The 18421-nt window shown below is 47.0% G+C and overlaps 1 protein-coding gene across 1 annotated transcript in view; it reads right to left on the minus strand.

Annotated features, from left to right (window-relative positions):
- Window positions 1–375: 375 nt before the first annotated feature.
- The window catches only part of LOC146809026 (uncharacterized), a 52155-nt gene continuing 34109 nt past the window's right edge, over window positions 376–18421 (minus strand). Inside the window, exons 3-5 of the mRNA XM_085615831.1 lie at window positions 3913–4050; window positions 2887–3009; window positions 376–1128 (exon numbers count right to left, since the gene is read on the minus strand). Of these exons, the coding sequence (XP_085471957.1) occupies window positions 854–1128; window positions 2887–3009; window positions 3913–4050 (536 nt within the window). The 3' untranslated portion in view covers window positions 376–853. The remainder of the gene's footprint in view (window positions 1129–2886; window positions 3010–3912; window positions 4051–18421) is intronic.

Genomic DNA, 18421 nt, shown 5'->3' on the forward strand with positions numbered 1-18421 from the left:
TTAGGGTCGAGGGTGAAAACTGGTGGTGGAGTAGGGATGATCTTGAGATCCATGACACTACGACAAGTAAACGAAATGTAGATTTGTTCTACCTTATCAAAAAAATGGGAGGCCATTTTCTCACAAAAAGTTAGAGTGTAGTTACTGCCTCTAATCTCAGGGGGTTTGGCAAATTTCTTTATAACTTGAAAGAGTTCTTTAGCGGAATGTTTAGATGTTTCAATTTGATGTATAAAATTCTCAGATTTTGTGTGTAGGAGCTGATGGGAATACTTATAGCCATAATCATGTTTGCAACTTTTGTTCCAGGAAGAAAAAGAAAAACTTTAGTAAGAACACAATTTGGCTAGATCAGAAAGAAAGAGCAACTAAGTATCAAGTTCAACGGCGAGGCCTTCTTTATCCTCACTCGTGCGCTGTGTTCGTCCCTTATACTTTAGTGGATGATTATTACACAGCACGTCCGCAACTGATGCTCAACATATATTACATTTATAGACCTACTCCAAAAGCTTCTGGACAAGTCCTTGTTGTAGAACATCACCGCTTCCCGGCTAGAATATACAGTGGAATTTACACTAGGCGGATTTTGCGAGAAAAATAAATTTGCAAATAAAATCTCATATTGCTCTGTAATCAGCAGAATGCAGCCACCAAGAAAAAAGTAGGAGCCCATGCAGAGAAAATAAATGCAAATTACACCAAAATGGCAACGTCTTTGAAAAACAAAATATACTGTAGATTTTGCGGACCACGGCAAAGGCTGTATGAAATCACTTCCTGAGGTGTCATCAAATATCGTCTCCTAAGAGTATTAAAGCTTTAGTTTGATTTTCTGGTTGCTACTAATTTACTACTGTGCTACTGATGTAGGCTGGTATCCCGGTTGCGGTGTATACCCTGATTGGGCATCATAAGTCATTGGAGGTGTCTGATAGGTCTGAATCTGCCCCTGAGGCCCTAACTGTGGCAGAACTGCCCCTTCTGGGGGTGAATAAGGGGGTGGTTTGGAATCCCCGTGCGGATGAATTTGGTGCTGAACTGGTCCCCCCCTCAAGGACCGGACACGCTCTAATATCGGCTGTTGAGAAGTAGGCTCCAATTTGTGGTCAATTCCGCAAATTATAGCTAGGAAGAGAAAAAAGAATTGGAAGCATGAATAAAACAGCACCAATTTGGGAGAAAAAGCAATACAGTGGCAGAAGAATTGATAGATAATTGAAAGGATTTTCTTAGGCAATAAAATCACTGATTCCAACACAATGAGAAAAAGGTATTACGATTCCAGATAAACTTTTCAAATCTAGTCTTATTAGATCCGACCTATGTTGGAACTCTCACAACTCATCAGCCTTCATTGAACATACGTTACTCAATTGTAAGATGGCAAATCCATTTTGGATGGAGATTGAGAAAAATATAAATAAAGTGTTTTAAAGTAATATCTCCCTTAATACCCATCCTGTAACCTTAGGTCTGTGGTTCTTCTCATCAACCTCTCACCTAAATGATAACGACCTACACCTCCTTGACATGTTACTGACCATAGGGATCAAAAACATTATGTGGATAGAAGTCATACAAGAACTTATCTGATCATGACTGGTGGACTTTGGTCTTCTTTGCTAAAAGTGTGAGGACAAGACAGGGATCGACATGAACTTTCACAACCACTCTTCACACAATCTATGGAACAAGCTGGATTTAAACTTTCAAAAAGTGAAACCCCCAGAGCTACCTTCCATACCGTGCCCATACCAATACAACAAGAATCTCATCACATCTCTTCTGCATAGATTCAGACTGATGGTAACTATTAAACTAATCACTTCAGCTGTTCATCCAATACCAGTCTAATGATTCCCCTGTTTTTGGTCTATCTCCTTCCTCTTCTGTCTCTCTTCTCCTTTCTATCTCTGTGCTTAATCACCAACAATGCCTCAGATGAAGCCACGTCATATACTCAGTCTCATTGTAGTTTAAAAATTTGTAACAAAACTAAAGGCAAACCATTATGCATTGTCTTTATTATGAGATTATGGGGCAAATGTGCAAGCCCCTATTGCCACCACAATGTCACTTTTACCGACGTTGTGGTGGCGATAGGGGCTTAGCCTTATTTACAAGGCAGTGTTAAGCCTCTTCACGTGGCTTAACGCTGCCTTGTAAATAAGGCCGCCTTTCACGCTATGCTTAGCGTGAAACAGGTGGGCAGTGGGTGTTGCGGTGGACGTTCCACCACAACACCCATTCATTTTGACGCTGCCCCCTATGCACAAGGGCAGCATACATAGGAGGCCGCGCCAAAATTAAGACCAGGGAAAACCTGGTCTTAACTTGGCGAAACCTTGAGAAATGCTTTATTTCTCCTTGTTTTTGCACTTTCCATGTGTGATGCCTTGTGCAACACACATGGAGAAAGCAAAATGGCATGGATTGTTTATGTACAGGAAGGTCCCCCTTCCTGTACATAGACAATCTTTTAAAGAAAATGAAATTTTGTGACTTTCATGTGTGCTGCATGAAGCAGCACACATAAAAGTGTCAGAATGGCATTTTATGATTGTTTATGTGCAGGAAGGGGCACCTTCCTACACATAAACCATCTTCCCCTGCACACAGTCACCCTTGCACTGTGGTGCAAGGGTGCCTGCGTTGGCACTACCAGCGCAGGGGGAAATGCAGGGCTGCACCATATCCTTGTAAATATGGAGCAGCCCTGTGTTTAACACCACTTCACTTGTACATATCCCCCTGTGTCTTTTTACAAATTTCAATAAAAGCCTTTAAAATCACCCAGTCAGAGCATACCATGAACAGCATGCAGTGCTCTGAATCAGACTGTAGAAACTGCCCATGGGTGAGGTTTGTTTGAGGAACACCTACCAGAAGCGAAGGCCAATATAACAGCAAACCACCCCAAGCCGAAGGACCAGGAGAACGCCTGGAAGTTGAGATCCAGTCCGAAAATAATACTGCCATGAATCATGCCGATTGCTGCCAAAACAGCTGTATAAAAATAAACATGTTAATGGACAACTGTCTTGGTGTGGGATGCTGTCAACACCCCCAACCACCCACCCACCCACCCTTCCCCCGTTCTCCATGCACCACTCATGCTTGGGCCACCGCGCCTCCTGGTCTTCTGCGCATATCATTCAAAGAACATACGATGCCACAGGGGCAATCTTGCTTGCAGCCATATTTGAGATGCCAATCTGTGAAAAACTTAGAGAGCGAGACTGGGGATCAAAGAGAGAGAGGGGCATAGAGACAGAGGGCATTTTGGTCTTAGGGTATTTGAAGAGTCAGGAGGAGAGAAACAGAGCTAGACAAAGAGGATTGGGTGAAGGAAATGGTTTAAAATAGATCACCTGAGATGGAGAGAGAGGCTAGTGTGGGGATAACAAATGGGCTAAAGAGTGAGAGAAAGTGAGAGTTAAAGAGGAAAAGGCAGAGGTAGGCAAGGGAAGAGAGAGAGAGAGAGAGAGAGAGATGATATGTTTGGGAAGGGATGATTAGAAAAGAGAGTAGACTAACAATGGTCTGACAGAGGGGCAACAAAATGGGTTATAGAAAATACTTTAGGGGGGGAGGGAGCAAGGGAGAGAAAGATTGAGGCAGAGAGAGGAAGTTAGACAGGGGGTCGGACAGAGGGGATTTGGAAACGAAAGAGGGTTATAGAGAGAGAGAGAAGGGTAAATAGAGGGAGAGTTAGATAAAGTGGGCACCAAAAGGGTTAAAAGGTGTGTTAGAGGGACAGGCTAAAAGGGTGATGGTTAGCCAGAGCTGGTATGTAAATGCCTTCTTCCAACCTCATTTTTCTTTCAAAAGTGCCTGGCCATGTGGACATCTCACATTGACCGTACAGACAGTCCTGTCCCCTCTGGCCCACTGCTCCTCAGGTAGTACCTTGGGTAAAGATGCTCCATGCCACGCAATTAAGGACGCCAACAGGACCATTCGACTGAACATAGAGCGCCGCGGCCGCCAGCAGGATACAGACAATGCCAAAGAGGACGGAGAGGATGAGGAACGCTTTGACATAGCCTGTCAGGAAGAAGACACAAGATGAAACCTTACTAATGAAGAACAACAATAACCTTAAGGCAAGAGAACCACAGAGACTGGGTGCCTCCAGTGCATGACCAGCATCTCCAGATGAAGCTGCAGACTGGAATGCACACATGCCTTCTATACATACCTGGCACTTTATATATTCAAGCAGGACAGACCATTACGTCATTAAGCACACTTGGATTGTCTTTCTAGGACGGGTTAGGAGAACACAGACACTCTAAATCTAACACTTCCTCAAGGCTCTAGATCACTAACATTTACCCAGAGTCTACTCAAAAACCCCAGACTCACTCAGATATATATTTCTAAAAAACAGAAAATGATCATTCTACTCATGGAACCCACCCTCACCACAGGCTACCTTTCAATCCAAGACTCACTCAGACCAGGCTGATATAGTGCCTTTTTCTAGTCCCCAGACTGACCCTCCAATCCTGTCTCTCACACTTTCTTTCTTTCCTTCTTTTCTTCCTTCCTTCTTTCTTTTTCTTTCTTTCTTTCTTTCTTTCTTTCTTTCTTTCTTTCTTTCTTTCTTTCTTTCTTTCTTTCTTTCTTTTTCTTTCTTTCTTTCTTCCTACTTTCCTTCCTTCCTTATTTTTCTCTTATGTTCTTTCTTTCTTTCTTTGTTCCTTCCTTCCCCCTTCCTTTCTCCCTTTCTTTTTGTCTTCCTTTCTTTCTCCCTTTCTTTTTTTCTTCCTTTCTTCCTTTCTTTATTTGTTTGTTTGTTTCTTTCTTTCTCTCTTTCTTTCTTCCTTTCTTTCTTTCTTTCTTTCTTTCTCTCTCTCTTTTTTTGTTTTTTCTTTCTTTCTCTATCTTGTCCCTGTATTTTTTCCAGTGACTTGCTACAAATCAGTTTTCTGCTGACTCTGTTGTCCCTTTATTTCCTTCCATCTGTTATCTCTTTTCAGGAGTCCATTGATGCCACATTTGGACCTGTAAAGCAAAATTACTATCCTGACTATCCCAGCTGATCACATTGTGCGATATTGAAAAGATCATTTTATTTTGCTGAGTATAGCTTGTCTGTCATTATTGGGGGCTCTCAGAAAGCAGAGGAGTAGCTATGAGGGCAGAGGGGATGGGGGCTTGTGGTAGGATGCCCGGTAGTCACTGAAGACTAGGACATTTTACCTTGTTGAAGGGCAGCTCTCATAATACATGCAGGCCAGCTGGTGTGTAAGGGCCATGTAGAGGTTTTTGGAGGCTAAATGATACTCCATGAGGGCTTGCTGGTGTACAAGGATCATGTAGAGGTGCCTGAAGGATGGATGGCACTCCATGAGTGCCTGCAGGTGTATAAGGACCATGTGGAGGCGTCTGAAGGATGGATGGCACTCTGTTGGACTTGGCCCTTTTTGTAGGGTCATCCCTAAACTTTTTGCCTTTCTCCTAGCCTTTTTTCTGACGTGGTGTTGGTGGTTTTAGGCCTCTTGGCACTTTAGCACTGCTGTCCAGTGTAAAGTGTGTGTGCTCTCTGTGTTAAATATGGTAAGATTGGTCTACACCTGTTTGGCCTATTTAATTCACCTGTCAGTCCCTTGTAAAGTGGTATCTCATATACCCAGGGCTGGTAAATTAAATGCTACTGGTGGGCTTGCAGCGTTGATTGCGCCACCCACCAAAGTAGCCTTCCAAACATATCCCATGCCTCTGCCATTGCAGGACCTGTGCGCGCAGTGTTACTGCCGCTGTGACGTGGCACCTAAAGTGTGTGCCATTTCTGTGACCCCCCTTTTACTGCATGTCAGTCACCGCTAAGGTAGGCCCTAGCTAGCCCTATGGGCAGGGTGCATTGTAGGTAAAAGATAGGACATGTACCTTAAGTGTGTGACATGTCCTGGTAGTGACAAACAGCCATTTTAGTTTCTCACTACTGTGGGGCTGCCCTCCCATAGGAATGCATTGGGGATTCCCTGATAAGTGTTTCAGTGGTATTTCCTGATATGAGAGGCGCAGCGAGGTCAAGTTTGGTATATTTGGAATAGTGATAATAAATGCTGCGCAATGGTGTGCGCAGATTTAGTATAACTATTTTAGAAATGCCACTTTTAGAAGTTGGCATTTCTGTATGCTTTGTGTCTGCCTGCCTGATTTGTATTGCATGTCTGGCTTTTGAGTGACAGGGGCTGGGAGGTGTGTGTGGCTCCAGGAGGGGCAGGGTGAGTCAGCGCTAGGCTGAATGGGACATCTACATTTGGAGTGGTGGGAGGAGAAGTCCCTGGTCCCTAAATAGGATTGTGCCAGCCCTAGTGAATGCTGGCTCTGCCCCCTGTGGTGTGTGTGATGGTCAAGCCCCCATCTCCCAAAGAAGGGTGTGAGCACTGTAAACAGAGTGCTCCAGAACCAGTTCTAGCTGGTCCCCCCAAGCCCCTGTGCCAGCGCAGACAAAGGAGGAATATGTGTATAAATGTATGGTCTGTGACCCCATGTAGGTGGCCTGTTCCTGACCTTGCTAGGGCGTGCTGCTGCTGGGACCCAGGAGGAACCGCCATGAGGACTTGCTTCCCTGGGCCCAGCATTGCCCCCTTGGACTCTAAAAACCTTTTAGGACCCCTTGCGCCCTGTGAGCGCTGTTCTTTTTATTTTCCAGGGACTTAAGGGCTCCTAGTGCCTGAAGAGTGCTATATTTTAAATTCCCAAAGAAACGGAGCACAAGGGCGCCACAGCACTGAGCTGCCTGTGAAGGAGGGAATCCCTGGCGTAGGGATTCCCTGCATTGCCGTGATTTCCGAGCGGGAGTCCAGCCCGCTTATTGAATATTTGAATTGCGGGGTGCCCACCCCGCTTATGTTGTTATTATTATAGCGGGTGCCCACCCCGCATTCTTTTCATGGCAATCGGGAGCCCACCCCGCTTTGCATATGTTTGAAATGGCAGGTGCCCACCCCGCATTGTTTTTATTCAGGGGAGTGCCCACCCCGCGTCCAGCTGTCAAGAATCACCGCCACGATTAGGGAAGGCAGTACGGCCGGCCCGGAAGCCAGGCAAACTGCCTGACTGTGGGCATGGCCTGCCAACGTCTTGGAGCCTCAAGGGCTCCATTTTGACCCACCGCATGGAGGAGAGAGGTCCCGGCAGTGAAGAGAGGTGCCGCAGCTGGTTGGCAGGGCTCCGGTGAGCTGAGGGAAGCCTGTGCCACTAGAGGAGGAGAGAGTCCCCGATCAGTGGGGGCTCTCCTGAGGCATGCAGCCACGAGACGAAGAGAGAGAGACCCTGAGGAGTGGGGGCTCTCCCTATGAATGCCGTCCCAGTCCAGAGGAGACACCCCCCCCCAGGAGAGAGCCCGGTGAGTGGGGATGGCTGGGGGAAGCGAGATATGCCTAGTCCCTGAGCGGACCCGCAGGAGAGCGGGCCGCTCCAACGATCGGGAGGAAGCATTTGTCAAAGAGCAAAGTGTGGCTCACCCTGGCATTATTGGTGCCATTCGGGGCACATTGTCTGTGCTCGTTTTAGCCACAGCTGCCCCGCCTGACAGATGGCATCTGCAACATTTAGCGCATTGTTGTGTAGAGAACCCCAGAGTAGGGCCTCTTTGGTTATTTAGCGGGCAAGTGCAATGTTTGGCGCACATTTGTTCTAGAGAGTCCCAGTGGGGACCCACCCAGAGGGAACAGTGAGTGCCCATGCCTAATTTCCTTCACAGCTGCACGGCAATTAGTGGCAGCTGCAACATTTAGGCTATTAGTTATTTGGGCAGTATCAGACCACAGGAGGTAGCCCATAAACCACAGTGAGACTGGGGCTGTACATTATACCAAACAACAATGTCTCAATGTGGATTTCATTGTAAGGACCAGTTATGCAAAAGCAAACCATTAAATAGCGAACTTGTTGGAGGAGTAAATCCACATAGGAAAGACACAGGGAGACGGAAGGTGTAGAGTTACATGTATTCAAGATTACTCAGCACATGATGGACATATTACATCATATGTACAGATCATATGGACAAGAAGCACTGCGTGACATTTACTGGCAATGTAACCAACAGAATACTGTGCACAAGTGCTCGTGAAAATTGTGACGGCGCAAGTGACACATGAAGTGGTATATACAGCGGTGAACAATGGAACAATAAGTCTGACAAATTTAGGGCATCGAGACAATTAGTGCTAGAGATTTACAAGGAACAATAGATCGAGTGCCCATGGCAGAAGGGCGCCAAAATTAGCACTGTTGAAGTCGACGGCGTTTCGGCCTGTAGAAATCTAGGCCATCATCAGGACTGGTTACATATACTTTGGGGCAGTGCTAAGGGTAAGAGAGAGACATATCTCAGGAAGAAACACTTTTATAATGGACCAGTAGAAGGAAGAAAGGAAAGATCAAAACATACAATGACGTGGTCGCAAGTGACTGTGAGCGGCGGTTGGCGACCGAATGTTCAAGAATAACTGACATGACACCATGGGTAACGTAGGCAGTGCGGGCGGAAAACGCGTGAGTGAACACGACCAAGGTATGGAGAAAGGGAGGCCGGGGGGGGGGAGAGGGAAGGGGGTGGGGGTGTGTCCCATGGAAGGGGAAAGGAAAGTGAGGGATAGGTGACATTCAGGAGGACACAACGAGGGGCAAGGCGGAGACGCCTATGGGGAGATAAAGATGCTGAGTGAATCTGAGAGGAAAGGGGTGGTAAGTTTAATGTGCCAGAAGACGCAAACAAATGCCAAGGTGGAGACGCCTGTGAAGAGACGCAACGAAAGGGCCGAGTGAATCGGACAGACAAGGGGAGCAAGTGACTCGCGGCCAACAAAATTGAAGAGCGCAGGGGAGGAGCAAGTGGTGCCAGCGATAGGGAGGGGAGGTGACCCGGGAGTAGAGGAAGGACAGGTGAGGCAAGGGAGGGCAAGCATGACGTGACCTGGCGAGAAGGGGAGGACTGAATTTACTTGAGACAGAACGGAGGAAGGAATCAACCAGTAGGGCACGGCCTCAGGCGAGTACAAGAGGTCCGTGAGTGATAAAAATAACTGGAGAGACGAGAAAGGGGAGGGGGAAAGAGGTTGTTACAAAACTGCAGAGTCCAGAAACAAAGGTAGGGGACAGGGAGCAGGACTTACTGAATTGAATTGAATTGGGGTGTTGCATTTGCCGTTGCCCTTGTGTGCTCTGACCCTACCTGCTGGCCCTGACTTTCCGCAACTCTCCAGCCTCTGCATAGTTCCCCCCCCCCCCTCCCGCCGCCGCGTTTCGGATCTCGCGGCCGCAGCGCGGAGGGAGGGCGAGTGCGGACTACATCACCCAGACTCCTCGGGGGCCTTCACCGGACACAGCGTCATCCACCTAGCGCCCGGAGGCGCATTAAAGGCAGCGTCACTCCCGGTGGAGCGGGTGTTGCATTTGCCGTTGCCCTTGTGTGCTCTGACCCTACCTGCTGGCCCTGACTTTCCGCAACTCTCCAGCCTCTGCATAGTTCCCCCCCCCCTCCCGCCGCCGCGTTTCGGATCTCGCGGCCGCAGCGCGGAGGGAGGGCGAGTGCGGACTACATCACCCAGACTCCTCGGGGGCCTTCACCGGACACAGCGTCATCCACCTAGCGCCCGGAGGCGCATTAAAGGCAGCGTCACTCCCGGTGGAGCGGGTGTTGCATTTGCCGTTGCCCTTGTGTGCTCTGACCCTACCTGCTGGCCCTGACTTTCCGCAACTCTCCAGCCTCTGCATAGTTCCCCCCCCCCTCCCGCCGCCGCGTTTCGAATCTCGCGGCCGCAGCGCGGAGGGAGGGCGAGTGCGGACTACATCACCCAGACTCCTCGGGGGCCTTCACCGGACACAGCGTCATCCACCTAGCGCCCGGAGGCGCATTAAAGGCAGCGTCACTCCCGGTGGAGCGGGTGTTGCATTTGCCGTTGCCCTTGTGTGCTCTGACCCTACCTGCTGGCCCTGACTTTCCGCAACTCTCCAGCCTCTGCATAGTTCCCCCCCCCCCTCCCGCCGCCGCGTTTCGGATCTCGCGGCCGCAGCGCGGAGGGAGGGCGAGTGCGGACTACATCACCCAGACTCCTCGGGGGCCTTCACCGGACACAGCGTCATCCACCTAGCGCCCGGAGGCGCATTAAAGGCAGCGTCACTCCCGGTGGAGCGGGTGTTGCATTTGCCGTTGCCCTTGTGTGCTCTGACCCTACCTGCTGGCCCTGACTTTCCGCAACTCTCCAGCCTCTGCATAGTCCCCCCCCCCCCCCCCCCCGCCGCCGCGTTTCGGATCTCGCGGCCGCAGCGCGGAGGGAGGGCGAGTGCGGACTACATCACCCAGACTCCTCGGGGGCCTTCACCGGACACAGCGTCATCCACCTAGCGCCCGGAGGCGCATTAAAGGCAGCGTCACTCCCGGTGGAGCGGGTGTTGCATTTGCCGTTGCCCTTGTGTGCTCTGACCCTACCTGCTGGCCCTGACTTTCCGCAACTCTCCAGCCTCTGCATAGTTCCCCCCCCCCCCTCCCGCCGCCGCGTTTCGGATCTCGCGGCCGCAGCGCGGAGGGAGGGCGAGTGCGGACTACATCACCCAGACTCCTCGGGGGCCTTCACCGGACACAGCGTCATCCACCTAGCGCCCGGAGGCGCATTAAAGGCAGCGTCACTCCCCGCGTCGCGGGACGCGAGCGGGACGCCGGGCGAAGCCCGGGCCAAGGGCGGGCCCGTTTTAGCCCGTTCTAGACTGTGAGAGACTGGACTGGGCCACCCCTCTTTCCCCTAATCTCAAATTCACCTGTGGTAAGACGATATATATTCATATTTAAAGTGAAATTGACTTATTACATTTACCATCAGGGCATTTCTGCACAGGTTTGACTGATTATAATGTCGAGACAAAAAACACCTGTCACCCGGGCAAACACAATGGATAATTATATGGTCCAGGTAGTGGCAAAGATTAATAATGATCGGAGGTCTTCCCTGGGACTTATGGATTCCCCACCTTGTGCCCAAATTAACCAATCAGGGATATTTCAGTCTGCTAGAGATGAAATCGCTACCAACGACCCGATTGAGGACCCCTATGATTCCTCCACAACAAATGTATCCACGCCTTCTATTGTCCAACAACTTGATCCCTTTGTTGATCTACTTATCCTAGAAGAGCCAAATAAATCTGACACAATTGTGGAGCTAGATCCAGAGAGCAACACTCCTCCCACTCCTGTCCCTGCACCAAGAGCTAAAAAAGGGATTACTAAGGAACCTCCTAGAAGAGGTGGCCTACGTTCCTGTAAAACTAAATCTGTAACCCCTCCAAGAAGAGTAAAGAAAAGGGTGGAAGAAGGGATAAGGAAAGAAGAGAACGAAAGTGTAGAGTGGGAGGATACCTTTTTAAATAAGCTCATGGGAGCATTGGAGTCCAAATTATCAGGGTTAATGAAACCTCTTATATCAAAAGTAGACCAATTAGCTAACAAAGTTAATAAACTAGAGACCCTCCTAAGAAAAACCAATGAGGGGATGGGGGAAATATCAAACCTAATAATAACCAAATTTGAACATATAGAGGCTGCAGGGAAAACACTTGGGGGAACTATAAATACAGGCCTACAAATTCCACCTGACCATATTCATCAAGCCTGCTCTGGACATGGTGAGACTCCTAATACCGCCCCAACATTAGAAACAGTACAACCAGTAGGCAATACTACCTCTGAGACTCTTAATCCAGAAACTGGCCCAGTTGAATTAATCGTTGAAGCTTCCCCCTTGATTCTAGTACTCGCAAACACACCAACGTTGAAAATAGGGCAGATCGAGTCCTCGGACTCCTTACGAAATAAGGCTTTGCAGTGGCTTAGCAATAATATGCACATATCCCCTTGGGGTAAGGAAAAACTATCTGATGATCTGCTCACAGCAAGAAGGGTTAAGTGGATAGGCACTAAGGCAAAGAAATTTCAAGGGGATTGTGTGGTTTTGAATTTTAAGGGTCCTGAAGTTTTATCTGATGTCCTACGGAACATCTTCCCTCCACAACTCAGAACAGCAGAAATAATACCACTGACACTGGATTTCTTCTATAGTAGAAGAGGACTAGTAGCTAAACCTAGCACATTGAGAACAAAGTGGACAGTTGTGGGAAATAGAAGGGCCAGGACTGACCCATTATGCGAGTGGGGGTTAAGGTTGGATAACCACTACTCCGCGCTATCTGACCTAAACGAGTGTGATTGACTCGCATGTGTTCTTCCTGTCGCCCCTGAACTCCAGCTGCACCAGGGACATGATAGGCCTCTTATTTTTAATGAGCCTGTATTAGATAAATTGACCCCGGTCTCTAAGGCATCCCCCACTCCCTCCCTAGAGGATCTAAGTAGAGTTTGGATGGGGCAAAAAAGAACACTAGAGGTAATTGAGAATTCACCAATATTGAATGGTGACTTAGTGCCAGGTATAGAACTTGAAGATCGAATATACACTTCTGTTATTGATCAGATTCAGCACCAACTGGACATATTGCCATTATCTATTATTTCTTGGAATATAGCTGGCATTACAAACAAGCTAAACATCCCAGATTGGGTCGATTTCATCGACCTTTACGATATAATAATGTTGCAAGAAACTTGGGCGCTCACCCCAATTTTCCGACAAGGGTATCTGAACTTTTATGTCCCAGCCATAAGAAACCGAGTGGGTCGACACTCTGGGGGCCTGTTAATTTGGGTACGTCAAACATTGAATTGCTCAGTTAAACAAAGGTCTATACCCTCTAATGATATTATAGCTCTTGACATTAGTTGGCAAAATGGTCAACAACTAGCCCTGTTCAATCTTTACTCCAGGGGAGTTGGTAGGGGTAAACCATCAGAGACCCTAACGACCCTTGAGCACTATATTGAAATGCTACCAGTGCTACCCCATGTAATAATAGGCGGGGATTTTAACACCACCTTCGAACCTTTGGGCGAAGAGGATAGGACACTGGCCGAAGATGAGGATACCAAGTGGAGAATTCCCCAACTGGATATCCCAGCAATTAGAAAATGGAGCACAGTAGCAATCCAACTGAAGAGTCTTTGTCTATCAAGAGGGCTCAGAGCAGTAAATGGACGGGCATCCTCTGACTTAATGGGGAAAAATGCATTCGATAACGGTCGAGCAGCCAGCAGAATAGATTATATACTACTGGACGTAAGGGCTTGGGATAAATTGGTGGATATGGAAGTGAAAGACAAAATAGAAAGTGATCACAATCCACTGTGCCTGACACTCCATCCCTACCATGAAATGCCCGATCTCCCAAGAGGGAACCAAATGGTGACGCAAGATCTTGTAAGCTCAAACAATCTTCGTCACCTGAAGTGGAGTATGCTCTTGGAAGATGTTGTCAACTTAGAGACTCTAAAGGAATTAGTGGCGACCGAGGTATCCAAGATTAAGTGCCATTATGGGAGGACTGATTTTACAGACTACATGATGGCTGCTCACGAGAAACTATTTTCAAAAATTCAAAGTTTCTTTGTCAAAACAGTAGTCCCAAATAAAAAGAAAAAAGTCCAAGAGAGTAAAGGGTGGTATGACAGGAGTTGCAGGATAACACGAGATAACCTTAGCGTGGAACTGAGAACAGGAAATGCAGCAGCAGTAAGGTTGGCGAGAAACCAGTATAGACAGGCCCAAAAACTGGCAAAGAAGCGTTGGGATGAGGAATGTTGGCGCGAACTCAAGGAGGCGTGTGCCTCCAAGGATTCTAAGCGCTTCTGGTCCACAGTAAAATGGGAAAAGGGTGGTACAGCACTCCATCCTACGAACCATGTTCCGAAAAGCAATTGGGTGGAATACTTCCAACCACAGTATGCTTGTAATCCCATATTTACCATTGGTTGTCCGCCTCCACAAGTTTTCTACAAATCTCCAATATTTGATGAAAAGGATGTGAGTATTGTACTGGATTGTGTGGCTGGGGGCAAAGCTCCAGGCATGGATGGAATTCCGGCTGATATATTTTTATCGGATCGTAATTCCTGGTGTACCTATTTTGCAATGCTGGCTAATGCGGTGGCAATGGGAGGGAAAGTGCCTGCCTCATGGAAGGGAGCCGAAATTATTCCCATATTTAAGAAAGGTGATAGAACCCTGGCCAAAAATTATAGACCCATCAGTTTGATTGATACAGCACAAAAACTAATGGGCCGATTAGTCCAAAATAAACTGCAGCAATGGATCAACGAAAATAATATTTTGTCATCTTATCAAGCTGGATTTCGCCCTCTAACTAGCAGCGTTGATCAAGTCCTCCACTTTTTAACCATCTACTGGAGAAATGTTACCCTAAAGAAGGGGACATTGTATGCAGTTTTTGTGGACCTAAAAGCCGCTTTCGACTTGGTCCCCAGAGAAAAACTTTGGCAGACCTTGGCGGACGTGGGCTTAAGCCAGGAATTGCTCACACTCCTTGTTCGTCTCCACGAAAATAATTTTGCAAGAATAAGGTGGGGCAAGCAAGGAGAAGTAACTGATCCCTTTCCGGTAGAACGTGGGGTGAGGCAAGGGTGTGTCCTAGCACCGACTCTCTTCTCAATTTATATAAATGGCATCGTTGAGCATCTAGAGAAGATTGCTAGTGACGCCCCAGTAATCGCAGGCTCTCGTGTACCTGTCCTCATGTTCGCGGATGACACGCTCCTACTTTCCCGCACCCCCAGTGGGCTCCAAAAAGTGGTTGATGCATTTGGTATATTTTGTGACGAGAGGGGCCTTGAATTGAACACCTCCAAAACAAAATTCATGTGCCTCAACCAGCAGTCCACCTTCAAAGGTGTAATAAAATATAAAGGTACACCCTTAGAAAGGGTGGACTCTTTCTCTTACCTAGGTATCACTCTGCAAGGAAAAATGAGTTGGAAGCCACACATAACCACAACTTTACTAAAGTTTAGGCAGCTAGCAGGCGCAATTACCCTAAAACATCGCTCCTCGCTGACAAAGCCAGTAAATTGTGTGTTGGAAATATATTCTATGAAAGTACTAGGGGCTTGCTTATATGGCTCTGAATTATGGGGGTTTTCTAATTTGAGAGAACTGGGCCGAGCAGAGAACAGGTTTTTACGAGGTATTGTGATGGTCCCCCAAAGCACACCCATAATCCCACTAAAATTGGATATGGGAAGAAAAGGAATAGAGGACATAGCGAGGCTACGCCCTCTTCTATATTGGAGACGGATTATGGTGACCCCAGAATTAAGCCATTATGCGGCGGCATTGACGGACGTTATTAAATTCGACCGTTTCCATACTATCCCATGGCTAAGGGAGCTCCGGGGACTCCTTATAAAAATGAATTTGAATCATCTATGGGATACCAAAGACGTAACCTGCTTTCCTACGAAGGCAAAGCTGAAAGATCTATATTGGGAAATGGTATATCTTACAATGTCTAGTGACGGCACAAGCACAAGCCTAACATCTCGCTTCTTAGACATAAAAATGTACCCTTCTTGCGAAATTTTTTGGGATATTATTGAAAAACCCCATGATAGAAAACTTTATTTTCAATTTCGCATAGGTACACTCCCGGTGAATGCGTTTAAGAAGCACTGGTCTCCAGCATGGGATGAACATTGCCACCACTGTAATGAACAAATTGAGCACATTTCCCATCTTTTGTTCTGTTGCCCATTGTACTCGTCCCCCAGACGTAAATGGTTAAAACCTGTGTGCTCTAGTTTGGGAACCCGCAGCCAAGCCGTAGCCCTAAGGATACTTGAAACAGATTGTTCCATATTGCTTGTGGTTGGGGTAGCAAAATTTCTGGCTTGGTCATGGTTAATTCGTACTCGTTCACTTATGGCAATTGCATCGTAATGAAATTATGTATATTCCCAATCTTGCACTCTCCCATATGGATTATTGTATTTTATTTATAGAAAAATCTATATTTTAAGAAATTTGACAAATCGAAGTACTTCTATTCTTATTATGTATTTATTCGACATTCCATGTTTAATATGTATTTTTTATATGTAGTATTTATTGTATTAGGGATAGGGGAATGCTTTTATGACAAATGTCGAATAAAGCTTTAAAAACGAAACGAATTGGGAGAGTGGAACGCAACCCCGTCAATCAGTAATCTGAGGGAGAAGGGAGGAAAGGGTCAAAATCCTGGTCAAGTAAAAACCGGGTAGAAATAAGAGCCTAAAGTGCCAGAGGTACTCACAATTAGAAGGCGAATGAATCGGCCCCAGGGAATCCGTGGCGTGTCAACAACCGACTTGAATCAGGCAGTGATTGAAGTGAAGGGAGCCCGGAGGGGAGGCAATAAGCGGCGTGAACGGGTCACGTGGGGGACAGCGAGCGAATCACACAGGGGAGGGTGGAAATTACAACTAGAGCACGTCCAAAGTGAAGTCGGAAGTGAGTACGGCAGTTTCTAAAGTGAGGAAACTAGCAGGCGGGGCAATGATTAACGCGAACATGTCAGGTGGGGGCAAGGGGGCGAATCACGACAGATAGTTGGCCAAGATAACTAGCCCGCGTCCAGTCGGAAGAGTGGTGAGAAAGGGAAAGGAGGGGAAAAAGAGACAAGGGACTGTAGATCCAAGTAGTATAAAGTCATGGTCCAGTTGGGAACAAAACCAAGAATGGAAACTCACATGATTAATACAATTAAGAAAACGATACCAATCTTATTAATACAATAAATCAAAAAATCAAAAAATCTTAAGTACAATTTGATAGTACAAATTATTAGTAGAATAACTGCAGAAGGACAGGGAATGAAAGGAGAGGGGAGTTGGATAGGAGAGAGGGAAGAGGGGTGTTTAAAGGAGAAACGACAATTATGGGTGACAACCCAAAAAGAAAAAGACTAAGCAGGTTACATGTTTGAGAAAGACAGAGTAAGCAGCAGACAACACACATAGAGTTATGCAAGTGTGAAGTTCCATTCGTCAAGAGAATTAAGGCCCTGCTCAATGGTATTAAAGCGAGAAATCCAACGGCATTCGTATCTGCTCAGAAGTCTTTGAATATTTCTGCCTCTCATTGGTATGGACGGTTTGTCAATTACCAGCCAGGTGAAATCGGACTCATTGTGATTTTTTTCTTTAAAATGGGAGACCAGGGGTGCTGTTAAGATCCCACATCTGATGTGACTGCGATGCTGTAGGATGCGGTCCTTGACCATCTGGGTAGTTTGCCCAATGTAGAGCTTGTCACAAGGGCATTTTATTAGGTAGATCACGTTCTGAGACCTACAGTTGGTGAAAGAGTGTAGGTCAAATTTCAATCCATTATGTGCAAAAGTTTTGGTGTTGGTAGTGGAGGAGCATGCTGCGCACCTTTGGCATTTGTAGTGGCCCACCAACGGAGGTAGCTTCCACGAACTCCGAATAGATTCTGACATAGCCGGTGTTTGGGGCCTAGTGATAGCATGTACTAGATGGTTGGCTATGTTCTTTCCTCTGCGATAAGAAAATAGAGGGGGTTCATTGAAGATGGTAAGAGGAGCTAGAATCTTCCAGTGTGATTTGATAATCTTGGATAGTTTATTGCTGGAGGGCGAGAAAGTGGAGACAAAGGGGATTCGGGTGTTTGATCTTTTTTCTTTGGGGGTAAGCAAGGTGTCACGATGGTTATACCATGCTCGTTTCCGTGCCCTAGTGACCAGTTTTTTGGGGTAGCCACGGGCCACGAGTTTAGAGGTTAACACTTCAGCCTCCCTAAAGAAATCCCTGCGCCATTTGCAAATACGTCGAATCCGTAAGAATTGGCCAAACGGAAGACCATCGCGGAGACCTCGTGGATGGTGGCTGGTGTTCCTTGTAAATCTCTAGCACTAATTGTCTCGATGCCCTAAATTTGTCAGACTTATTGTTCCATTGTTCTCTCTGTTGCGCCCCGTTGTTCACCGCTGTATATACCACTTCATGTGTCACTTGCGCCGTCACAATTTTCTATGAGCACTTGTGCACAGTATTCTGTTGGTTACATTGCCAGTAAATGTCACGCAGTGCTTCTTGTCCATATGATCTGTACATATGATGTAATATGTCCATCATGTGCTGAGTAATCTTGAATACATGTAACTCTACACCTTCCGTCGCCCTGTGTCTTTCCTATGTGGATTTACTCCTCCAACAAGTTCGCTATTTAATGGTTTGCTTTTGCATAACTGGTCCTTACAATGAAATCCACATTGAGACATTGTTGCTTGGTATAAAATTAGTTATTTGGGAGCATTTTTAGTGAGACAGGAGTGAGATACACTCCTCTGCCCCAGCGCTATTGCGCACTTGTGAATTCTACTGCATTGGCAGTTGAGCTTTGACTTTGCTGGACATAGGGCATTGGAGCCCTAGATGAGGCCAGTTGGACTGGGGGTCAGTTGAAAGTTGGTAGGGTGTACTGCCCTACTGTGA

This window comes from Triturus cristatus, chromosome 7 (genome assembly GCF_964204655.1).
Source record: "Triturus cristatus chromosome 7, aTriCri1.1, whole genome shotgun sequence".
NCBI lineage: Eukaryota > Metazoa > Chordata > Amphibia > Caudata > Salamandridae > Triturus > Triturus cristatus.